The sequence below is a fragment of the Octopus bimaculoides genome, chromosome 7 (genome assembly GCF_001194135.2).
Source record: "Octopus bimaculoides isolate UCB-OBI-ISO-001 chromosome 7, ASM119413v2, whole genome shotgun sequence".
Lineage (NCBI taxonomy): Eukaryota > Metazoa > Mollusca > Cephalopoda > Octopoda > Octopodidae > Octopus > Octopus bimaculoides.
Window position 1 is genome coordinate 40,661,260 of NC_068987.1, and position 12,182 is coordinate 40,673,441.

The following is a 12,182-nucleotide window of genomic DNA, read 5'->3' on the forward strand; positions in this document are numbered from 1 at the left end:
TATTGTAGTAACGCCTGCGCATGCGTAGAATAAAACAAGCAAGCGTTTCCCGCTCAATTCATTCTCTTTCACGCTGGCCAGCGATTGAGCATGGACGTGTGTTTAAAAGCTGTCTCTACATCTTTCGGTCTTATACTCGACAGCTCGTTATTCTCACCTCTAAAGATGTATAACTAAAGATATGTATGTTTTACCAAGTAAATAAATGTTGTTTGAGTTGTTTAGTCTGGAGTTCAGCGTTCCGTCAATTTCTTTAATTTTATAGTAGAAAGTCAGGTATACAATCTAAAGATGTATAACCCACTTTCTACTAAACTATTTATTCTTTTTCGTTTGTTCTGGTGTTTTATCATCTTCCTTCTACAGTGCATCTGTATATGTCCTATGAAAGCATTGTTTTGTTTTTAATGGACAATTTTTACTCAGGTGTATTCCTCCACATGCAAAACATAGGTTTATTTCTGACTATTTTGCACTTGCTTTACTTGGAAACAATCTTTACGTTCAATTTCTTCTATGTCGCGTCTTAATTTGACTATCCTTTCGTGTTCTTCTGACACTTATTGTAGGGTTACATCCTGGTTTTGTTCCAGCTTTGCAAGAATTCTAGTTCTAACTTCTGCATCCTTTTCAGCAGTAAATCCCTGTGTAAAAATCAAGCATTTGAACACATCTGGTATTAATTTGTCCAGCTTAAAATGCACGCATTCCTTGTTTACTCTATTAGAATATGTGTAGTTCTCGTCATCTTTCTCTATGTTCAGACATTTCCAACATGTGTTGAACAATGAGCGTTTTTCACTGAAGATTTTACACAATACATCTACTGTGTCATTAAAGTTTACGTCCAAAGGTTTTCTTGGGAGTACATAATTACTGTATCGTCCATGTTCTGTTTCCACCAGTTTTCTCAAGATTAAGTACGTTTTCATCTCTTCATGCCAATCTTTACATTCTTTATCAAAGATTTGCTCATATCTTCTGTAGTTTGTTTTGAAGGTAACTCCTTTGTCAGGTTCATATTTGAACTCTGTTATCGAGTTCGCAACATAGTCTGGCAAGAACACTTTTTCTGACTTTCCTGATGACTTCAGTAATTGCAGCATTTGTTGCTGTAATATTATTTAGTGTTGTTGTTACTTCTGTTGTTGCTCGTGCAGTTGTATCTGCTGTTGTTCTTTCAGTTGTTGTTGTTGTTGCTTCAGCCGTTGTTTTTGCAGCTGTAGATGCTGCTGTTGTTGCTGTTTTTGCAACTTGAGCAAACTGGCAAACAAATTTTTCCATAATTTTATGATTTTTTCGTAAAATTCACACAACAAAAACCTTTGTGAGTTTGTTACTTCTTGTAAGTTGTTAATTCCTCGTGAGTTGTTTAAATCCTCGTCACCACTGTTATATCCTTAAAATGTTAAATTATTATAGCACCCACTTTTGTATACAGTAAAACCAGTAAAGTCATGACTATCTCTCAGCATCTACTACATACTCTGGTACTTCATGTACTTCTCTTTACTTGTAATGACTATGTTATTCCATTCATCATGTGGGAGGGGTGTACTATTATTACTAAATCCCTACAACAAAAACATTGATCATAAGAAAAAGTGAAAGATATTTTTTCAATTATCTTATTAATAGAACTGTGCTTGTTTTATGTACATGTTGCTTGCTGATTATTTTTATTGTGAGCCAGCCTTGGCAATTGTTATTGCATCTTGGCTGAGATAGTGGCAATAATGGTGTCTGCTGTCCACCTTAGCTGGGTGGCTTAGTTTTTTTCTGTTGTCTCTGTCTTTCTGTCTTTACTGCCAGACACTGAAGTGGCAGTCTCTGTTTTTATAATTATCATCAAGAAGATAATTCATTCTGGAAGGGCCAAGTAAACTTAAATGATTGACTGAAATCTTTTTTTCTTTTGTTGAGCTTAATGAAAAGGCAAAAAAGTAAAAGTATATATCAGTATTTTCCTCTGAAATTTACAAGATGCATTGAGAATTTTGGTCAAGGAGCCACAAGTTTGTGTTTTGATTTTGGCCACAGTTATTGTTATATAACAATATACCAAACAAGCATATCATAAGATTCTCGTGTTTGTTTAGTGTAAACAAACTAGGAATCTGCTGATGGTTCCTACTAAAAATTTCAAGCATTACTAGAATTAATTTTTCTTCTCATGTTCCAGATAAACCATGGTTAGTAACTCACAATCAGTGAGAACAGCCTCCAGCAACTCACTAATCCATGAACTATATTCATACATAGAGTTAAGAGCAGGGTATCATACTTAGGATGGTGAGCTTAAAATAACTTATAATTCTTTGAAACTACATCTCTTGTATGTGTGTGTGTGTATATATATATTTGTATGTATAATTGTATGGCCCATCCTCATTAATCTGACCTTCATATTGTAGAATCATATGTTCATGTTATCACCTAACACCATTTTTCTCATATACAAATGTTGCAATAAAAATACCTTTATGGAATGCTTATTCAACAACAAAACCAATTAATTACTAATTATTCAGCATTGCCGTTGCTAACTTTCAATGTTAATTTGTAATTAAGTACCCAATCATTGCACCTACTCTTGCATGGTCTTCTATTAAAGCTGCCATGCTTTATTAGAGTATTGTTAGCGTTTTCATCTATTTTTATGTTTAATGATTTAATTCCTGGTGTAAAAATGAAAGTGATTTTGATGGATTTAATATGTAGATCACAAACGTATGCACCCAGTAAAAACAGCATCCAAAGAGACTGATTAGATAGTTTCAAAGCTGAAGATAGCATTGATTAGATTGCAGTTGACAAATATGTATAATTCATCTAAACATTTTTCATCTGGGGCATTATTGAGTGTGATGGATTCCAAAAATTGAAATGCACTAATTTCTTCCAACAAATTTAATGATGGTTACAAAACAATTCAGCAGCTGTCTTTGTCTACAGCTCAATTGCACAAAGATGATTCGAATACAATACAAGGTGGAATGAATAGGCTTTAATCCAAATCACTATAGTTTATGTGCATTTGTATAAGCTGGTACTTGTTGAGGGTTTCATGTATTATACACATTCTTGCATTAAAATGAGCCAACAATATCTATGTATCTGCATGTCTTCTGGTGAGTGATTTTGAGACTGTGAATTCTGTGGATATTAACCAATTTCCACATGTATATGGAGAATACCTGCTGTATATCCAGTAGAAGGAGAATAGCATATGGTAGCCAATACATGTGAAGGGGTTTGTAAAGCTATAAGGTTCTTACCAAGCAGATATTACATATGTACACATATATAAAATGAAAATGCGATGACTAAAGAATAAACAATTATTGTATGAACTTCATTAGTTTACAGCTGTTTTTGCTATAAAATGCAGTGGACTCATAGTTGTGTGCCTGAGTAATACCTTATAGTTTCATCGGAGGCTCAAATATGAAGTGCAATTTATTTGGGAAAAACAATTATATTTATGCATAAATACAGAAAAGTATTACCAATGAGAAAACTTGTATTAGCGGAATGAAATCCAGCAAAGTACGTATACATACAGACAAACGTGGATACAAATGCAAATACAAATACACATACATTTACTCAAAGTTACATATACATGCATATAAATATATACATACACGTATATTTATACGTGTATATTCTTGGAGATATAGACAAAATACATGATGCAAGATCAGAGATGATGAAGGAAAGAGAGAAGAAAAGAGGGAGGATGTAGAGAAAAGAAAATAAAAGAAAAACATTTGAGGGTTATTAAAAATATTCTAGATGAAAGTTTTAGTCAGAATGACGACCTGTGGTAGTGGTGGTGGGGGATGGTACAATATGTATGCGTGTGTGTCTGTGTGTTGATAAATGGAGAAAGAAGAGTAAAAAAAGGTAGGTGTTGATAGTATACAGACAAGACAAAATGACCATATACTTCACAATATAGAGTTAAAGGTACTTTTAGACATATACAAACATATCTTTTATCTTTTACTTGTTTCAGTCGTTAGACTGAAGCCATTCTGAGGTACTGCCTTGAAGAATTTTTAGTCAAATGAATCGACCCAGTACTTATTTTTAAGCCTGGTACTTGTTCTATCAGTCCCTAAGCTATAGGGATGTAAACAAACCGTCACCAGTGTTCAAGAAGTGGTTGGAGACAGATAATGAAACGAAGAGACACAGACATATATATATAGAAATATTTATCATGTTTCTCTCATTCGTAGGCACTCTTGTTTTAAAATGGCCATTGCTTCTCCCCAAATATAGTAAATTGGCCATTGCTCCCTCTTCACTATGGTTACTTGCTGCTATTTCTATTTCCTATGGCAAAATTGTCCTTTTTATTTGACCGGCTGTAGATCATATAAAGGACCTTTAGCACATGGTTTCTTAGACTTTCACACTGCTTGCTTCACTGTTGTTGATTGACACTCACGACATGCACAGCTAAGATAAGAATTTCTCTCGTTTTTAATTGCTTCATTCATTCATCCGTTCATCTCACCCGTATTACTAACATGTACTTTCGTAACCTGTAATTATTTAAATTAATTCTCCAAATTTCTTTCAAATTGTAATTCCCTAAAACTTTAGTTTTCTCTCCCTGTTTCATAATGTCACTGTTATCTAAAATTCGTATGCACTCTTGTTTTACTTATATCTCACACTGTTGCCATGATTCTCCCATTTGTAGGCACTCTTGTTTTAAACTGGCTATTGCTTGTCCACGATGTGCCCACTGCATTGAAAATTTATTCTCAATACCGGAAACCCCTACAGGGCTCTGCCTCGCTTCTCTACCAGAAGACTTGCATACATCCGTTCCTCCTTCCCTGCCACCAACAATCGCTCACACTATTGTTAAATGCACCAAAAGGTGATATGTTACTTAGTAAATTATTATCAAATTAACAAACCACTTACCTCTTTCTCTATATATATAATGGATTAACCAATTGCAGATCACTTATATAATCAATTTATACATTGACCTATTTATATTTGCAGCAGTAACACTTATATGTATGTTACTCACCACCAATAGGCACAACAATTTTAACGTTTGAATGGTGTGAGGTTAAAGCGAGACCAACTGATGTGACACGTCTGTGACCAAACGATCACTGAAACCTTCTTTTCGGGTGTCCAATACCTTCTCTCCTACCCATGTTCCCTCCTGCACCCCTTTCCCATGTCTCGGGGTTGGCACTGTCAATGTAAACACATTGAAAGGTAGGTCTAGTTAGATTGCTGAGATGCTTGAATGGAGGTGTATTGATGTATGCTGTATCCAAGAGGTAAGGTGGAGAGGAGCTTCAGCCAGGTTCCTCACAGGCAATTTTCTGGAAAGGTAACAGTGGTGTGAGCATACTTCTTCCAGAGAAATGGGTGGATAAGGTCATAGTAGTCAGAGTGAGCAATAGAGTGCTAGTCTTGCAGAATAGCACAGCATCAATTGTCTCTGAATATGCCCCACAAGCGGGCCTGCCAAATGAACAGAAGGACCATTTTTATGATATTCTTCTGCAGGCTATCTCAAAGACGAATGTCAAGGATCTCATCTTCGAGGCCGGGGATTTCAATGGGCATGTCGGATGGCGGTCCGGTATTTTTCATGGTGTACATGGGGGTCATGGAACTGACTCCCGAAACAAAGAGGGAACAAGGCTACTGAAGTTCTGTGATGCAAATAACCTATTGATCTGCCGCACCAACTTCAGGAAGCTGACCAGCCACCTAATAACCTACAAATCAGGAGGCTACAATTACATTCTCACTAGGTAGCGGAAGGCACGGCTGCTCTTAAATACAAAGACCCTCCCTGGTGAAGAATGTATCCCCCAGCATAGACTAGTCATTAGTTACTTCAGACTTCAGGCCAGTAGGATGCCAAGAAGGAGACCAATCTGGAAAAGAAGGATTTGGAAGCTTAAAGACCCTTCATATGGTCAGAGATTTCGGAACATTATAATTGAGGAATTTGATGAGAGGGAGGAGGAGCTACAAACCTGTGACATAGACAGCAACTGGGAATTCCTGTGGGATAACTTGCTGAAATCTGTGGGTGGTACAAAGTCTCAACTAGATCTAGAGTAACGTGGTAGTGGAACGTTGCCATAGACAGGGCCATTAGAGTAAAGAAACAGGCCTGGAAGACCTGGAAGAGTGGAGGTAGCAGGGAGCTGTATCAGATAGCTAGAAGGGAAGCTAGGAGGCAGGTATATCTAACCAAGGGAGAAGCAGAAAAGAGGAAGTTTGCCTATATTCAGCGACGTGAGGAACAAAGAATTGAAATGTTCTGGATTGCAAGACAGTGAGTGAGAGAAAATCATGATTTTATAGGAGAGAACATAATCCGCATGGATGATGGTGCACTTGCATTTAGTGATTCTGCAAAGAAAGAAGCTTGGAAATGCCATTATGAAAGACTGCTGAATGTAGAGAACGAATGGGAGAAGAGTCTTCCAAAATGACCTAATCGAGAGACCAACTACCCGAAATGACAGTACCTTGGTAGATAAAGCAATTAAGGATATGGAGACAGGGAAAGCCTCCGTCCCTCCAGGAATCACTGCTGAGATGTTTAAAATATCTGACAGTGTAGGTTATGGTCTAGTCACCCGTATTGTAAATCAGGTGATTCATCAAGGAGTCATACCTAATGACTGGTGTAGCAGCACTATAGTCAACTGCTACAAAGGTAAAGGTGATGCCATGGATAGAAATAATTACAGTGGTATCAAATTGTTGGATCAGGTGATGAAAGTTACGGAGAGAATCATAGCCCAACTAATTAGGGGGATAATTAGTCTAGATGAGACGCAGTTTGGTTTTGTGCCAGAGAGAAGCACCACCAATGCTATACTTCGGGTAAGAAATACATAGCCGAATATGCAGGAGAAATACTTAGCCAAAGATAAACCTCTGTACTTGGCTTTTGTTAACTTGGAGAAAGCTTTTGACAGAGTTCACTGATCCCTCATCTGGTGGTGAATGCAGAAACTAAGGATAGTTGGGTGGTTGGTTCTCACCAACCACCCAACGTCTCTGTACAAGCCATGTACAGAGACGCTACCAGTAAGGTAAGGATTGGCAACGAGTACAGCGAAGAATTCAGAGTACAAGTAGGGGCTCACCATGGATTGGTGTTCAGCCCTCTCTTGTTCATCATAGTCCTTCAGGCAATAACAGAGGAATTTTAGACATACTTCCTCTGGGAACTCCTCTACGCTGATGACCTTGTTCTTATAGATGAATCACTACCAGAACTAGAGAAGAAGTCCCAGATATAGAAGAAAGGCCTAGAATCGAAGGGCCTTAGAGTTACCGAGCAAAAACCAAAGTCTTAGTAAGTAGGAAGGCAGACAAATCACAAGTAGATGGCCCTGACCGATCTTTAGAAAAGGTGTAAGTAGTAACTCTGTAAGATGTACCCAGTGTAAGCTTTGGATACGTAAAAGGTGCAGTAATATCAGAGGAAGGTTAACAGGGAAAAAAGCTTTTGTGCGTGGTAGATGCACATATATAATAAACACCAAAAATGTACAGAAAATAGACTCCATCAACTGCCATGGGGTAGGGTAGAGGTAGTAGATAGCTTCCGTTACTTACGTTATCAAGTTAGCAGCGGAGGTGGATGCTCCGAGAGCATAGCTATAGAATAAGATTAGGCTGGGCAAAATTTAGAGAGCTCTTGCCTTTGCTGGCAACAAAAGGCCTCTCTCTCTCTCTCTCTCTCTCTCTCTCTCTCTCGCGGAGTGAAAGCAGATTGTATGATGCCTATATGCGAACAGCTATGCTACATGGCTGTGAAACATGGGCTGTGACAGCCGAGAACACGCCTGAAAGAAATGAAGCCAGCATGCTTCGCTGGATGTGCAATGTCTGTACATGTTCAACAAAGTGTAAGCATCTTATAAGAAAAGTTAGGTATAAGAGGCATCAGGTGTGGTGTGCAAGACAGGCGAATGTGCTGGTATGGTCATGTGATGCGTATGGACAAGGGCAGCTGTGTAAAGAAGCGTCGATCCCTAACTGTGGAGGGAAACAGTGGTAGAGGTAGACCCAGGAAGACATGAGATGAGATGGTGAAGCATGATCTCTGAACTTTGGGCCTCACAGAAGTAATGATTAGTGACCAAAACCTTTGGTGATATGCTATGCTTGAAAAAAAACCCGTCAAACCAAGTGAAATTGTAGTTGTGGCTGATGCTGGTGTCTCGTAACGGCGCCTGTGCAGGTGGCATGTAAAATACCCTTTCGAGCATTGAGCCTCATGGAGTAAAAGTGGTTGAAGTCCTTTCAAATGTTAGACTTCACAGATGTAATGACCGAGGCCTTTGGAATTATGTTGTACTTGAGAAGAAGACCCATCAAACGAAGTAGAATTGCAGTCGTGGCAGATACTGGTGTCACGCAAATGTCACCCGTGCCAGTAGTACATAAAAGCACATTTCAAGCGTTGGGCCTAACGGAGGAAAGGACTGAGCGTTGGGCCTCACGGAGACAAGGACCAAAACTGAGCTCCGATCGAATGTTGGGCCTCACAGACGCAATGACTAAGACCTGTGGCATAATGTTGTGCTTGGGAAGAAGACCTATCAAACCAAGTAAAATTGCAGTTGTGGCAGATACTGGTGTCAGACAAATAGCACCCGTGCCAGTGGCACATAAAAGCACCTTTTGAGCGTTGGGCCTCAAAGAAGCAAGGACCGAGACCATTTGGCATTATGCCCGGCTACGAGCGTTGGGCCTCATGGAGGTAATGCTGTGCTTGAGAAGAAGACCCATCAAGCCAAGTAAAACCAGTCGTGGCAGATACCAGTGTCACACAAATGGCACCCGTGCCGGTGGCACATAGAAGCAACCATTACACTGTGGTTGTTGTTAGGAAGGGCATCCGGCCGTAGAAACCATGCCAAAACAGACTGGAATCTGGTGCAGCCTTCCAGCTTGCCAGCCCTGGTCAAACCGTCCATGCCAACATGGATGATGATGATGATGTTATGAATCACTATGAATTTTTGAAAATATTTATATGTAATTTCTACTGTACTTTTTCTTGGAGAGCATTCAAAAAAGAAACATTTTGAGATCTCATTTGTGAAATCTGGGTGAATATTTTAGGAAATATGACAATTTAAATGGTCAGTGAAATAGTTGAAATCTTGCCTAATTGGCCTAAATGAATAATTAGCCATATTTGTGATTTATATCTTTGAAACTGAAGTGATAATCATCTTCAAAGTACACAAATTAATAGTGACCATGGTATAGCAGTTGCCTATTTTTTTCAGGTTCTGCAAAAGAAAACTTTTTTGGCAATTTAAAAAATTTTTATGTAAAGCCTATTTTGTTAGATATCACAAACAATTTCAAAGTGTTTTCGGATCTTGTTAAATCCAAAAGTACAAGTCAGAGTATAGAACTAAATAAATCCTGGCATTTTAGAACATGACAATGTCTCAATAAAATTTCAATAGACTATTAAATATGGCTATAAATGGTAGAGTTTTGGATCAGGATGCTCACATAAGCTGGATTTTCTCCATTTTGACAAGGATTTTCCCAATTTCTTTTGCATCAGTCTTGGAAATGATGAGAGTAAGCTTTTATGAAAAAAAGTTTTGAAAATCTGATTCCACTCCTCCGGACCAATTTTAGCCAATTTTGTTTGCACTATGCCCTTAAAAACGAGAAGCCTTTTTGTTAAAAAAAATGAAAATATTTTCAAACGAAAATTTAAGGGAGATTTAGCTATTGATTTTAGCTCATCCAACAATCACCTCATACGTTTTTCAGAATTGCATGTAGACCTAGATTAAAAACCAAAGAAAACGTGAAAATTAATTCCTTGCTTTAAGCATTAAAAACATAAATTAAAGGTATCAACATCTATAACTTGCAGCAAACTCGTTAGTTGGAGAGAGAAAAAATACCCAAAACGAATATGTAAACAGACACAAATCAACCCGATTGTATTCGAAATTGGAAAAAAACCCATCACATCTGACTTCAATAGCCTACAAAAGTATATCCATTGCACAACATAATTTTTATTGGTGAGATTTGACCAATATTTCTCGAGAAAACGAAATTTACATGTGTAGTGGTGCCACCAAAATGTGGTGGAATCACCATAATGTGGTGGAGTGTGTTGTATGTTTGTGTTATCGTGTCAGGGTGCGATAGGCATGTATTTGCCTGTAAATAAACAAAGAGATACTATGGTCAACTATAACATATATTATTTGCTGCATTGAACTCTGGTGTTAGTACATATTCTTCACCACTACATTAATTTTTGGCAACTTACTTCGAGTTGCTAGGAAAAATGGAACCGGGGTACATCTGTGTAGTTGATGTATCCGAAGACTAAATATGTTCGTGTGTGTGTATGTGTGTTCGTTCCTTCATCTTGCGTGGTACGGCCAATCTCTGTGTGATAGTCGCAGAGCACTGGGTCGGTCTGTCGCGAATCACAGTCCGTCTCTCTCTGTCCTCCCTGCAAGATTCTCCTATTTATAAAAAATCAGGGGCAGCTAGAAGGATGGACATGCTGCAGCAGGTTTAGTACCTAAGTATGTCAGTCGCTGTCCAGTTGAACTTCGCTTGACATCTATGAGGTTATAAGGTCGAGGGGAGGCTGTCCATCATTTTTTTGACAGGACAAAGAAAACCTGATTTCGCGCCTGTTGCTCACAATAAATCCGACGGGGGAGAATTCTTAGATTCGGTTTCGAATCTAAGCTTGGAGAAGGGAAATGTTAGTTTTTACACATGTATAAGAATATCTGCTAAGTTTGCTTAGCAGCTCTCAACATGTTGAAGTAGCAAGAGGGAATAAATTTTGAGCTTTTGAAGACTTATTAAATTCAATTTAGTGCATTTTTTGTAGAAGTATATGTTTAGTTAGTAATTAGTTTGTCCATTTCTTGAAATTCTGGCTTAAACTTGATAGTTGAAGCCTTGAATTTGTGTCTGTTTGACCTCTTGCTACACGCGAATATGTCAGTTTGGCAAATTGGGTCAGTATACCACCCTCCTTACTTACTTTGCACTTTTAAGCCATATTGTAGTTAGAATTATCAATGACCATATTGAATTCGTGAGAATTCTTTTTTTTTTTTGTGATATTAAAATCTTGAAGAAAATATGTTCTTGTCTAAGTGAAAATTTACAATGAAGTTTTAATCTTTATATTTCGTAACGCTTATCTGACCTACTACCATCAATTTTTATATTAAAATAAGATAAAAATATCTCTTGACTGTATGATTTTGTACAGAAGTCAAGTTATAGCATTCCAGCACATTGAACTAGAATGAGAGCTATTGTTCAGCAGTCAAAAAACAAAACAAAAAAAAACAAAGTGGAACAAACTTTGTAAATGCGTGGAAATACCAGAGTGTTTGTGGGACCCTGACATGATATGTAACTGTCAGATATAAATTAAAGGTATATGAGAAAAAAGTTTACATCCAGAACTTTCAAATGGAAAATATTTATTTTGACATAAAAATGATGAAGCAAAATGTGTTTTAGTGTGTTCAAACTGTGTTTGTCTCCACTGTACAACATTCTATAGTGATACCTGTGTGTGTGTGTGTGTGTGTGTGTGTGTGTGTGTGTGTGTTGTGTCGACGCCCCCAGACGATGAAGTAGGCTAACCCAATACGTAGATATAGAGAGAGAAGTCTAGACGTCGAAGTAATTGAGTAGAGGTCATCCGAACGTGCGTTATAACAGTAGCGACGAGGATTTCGTAGCTCGCACAGCCACTGTGTTATTGCGATATAACAATATATATATATATATATATATATATATACCATGGGCTTCTTTCAGTTTCCATCTACTAAATCCACTCACAAGGCTTTGATCGACCAGAAGCTATAATAAAATACATTCGCCCAAGGTGCCATGAACCTAGAACCATATGGTTGGGAAGCTAACTTCTTATCACACAGCCACACCTGTGCCTATATATATATATATATATATCTTTTCTTTTTTGTTTTCTTAGTAGTCCATCAATCTCCGATGAAGACGTAGTCTGTGGTCTCAACAGTCAGAGGTGGGAATGCATGTGGCTGTGTAGCCCGAAGCTGGAAGCTCACAGGCCCCTGCAGGTTGGACACTGGTAGTCTGTGGTTAGG

General features: G+C 38.0%; 1 protein-coding gene across 1 annotated transcript in view; it reads right to left on the minus strand.

Annotated features, from left to right (window-relative positions):
- Nucleotides 1-1,136: 1,136 nt before the first annotated feature.
- The window catches only part of LOC106874745 (uncharacterized), a 39,482-nt gene continuing 28,436 nt past the window's right edge, over nt 1,137-12,182 (minus strand). Inside the window, exons 3-4 of the mRNA XM_014922585.1 lie at nt 1,487-1,574; nt 1,137-1,399 (exon numbers count right to left, since the gene is read on the minus strand). Coding sequence (XP_014778071.1) covers nt 1,137-1,399; nt 1,487-1,574 — 351 coding nt within the window. The remainder of the gene's footprint in view (nt 1,400-1,486; nt 1,575-12,182) is intronic.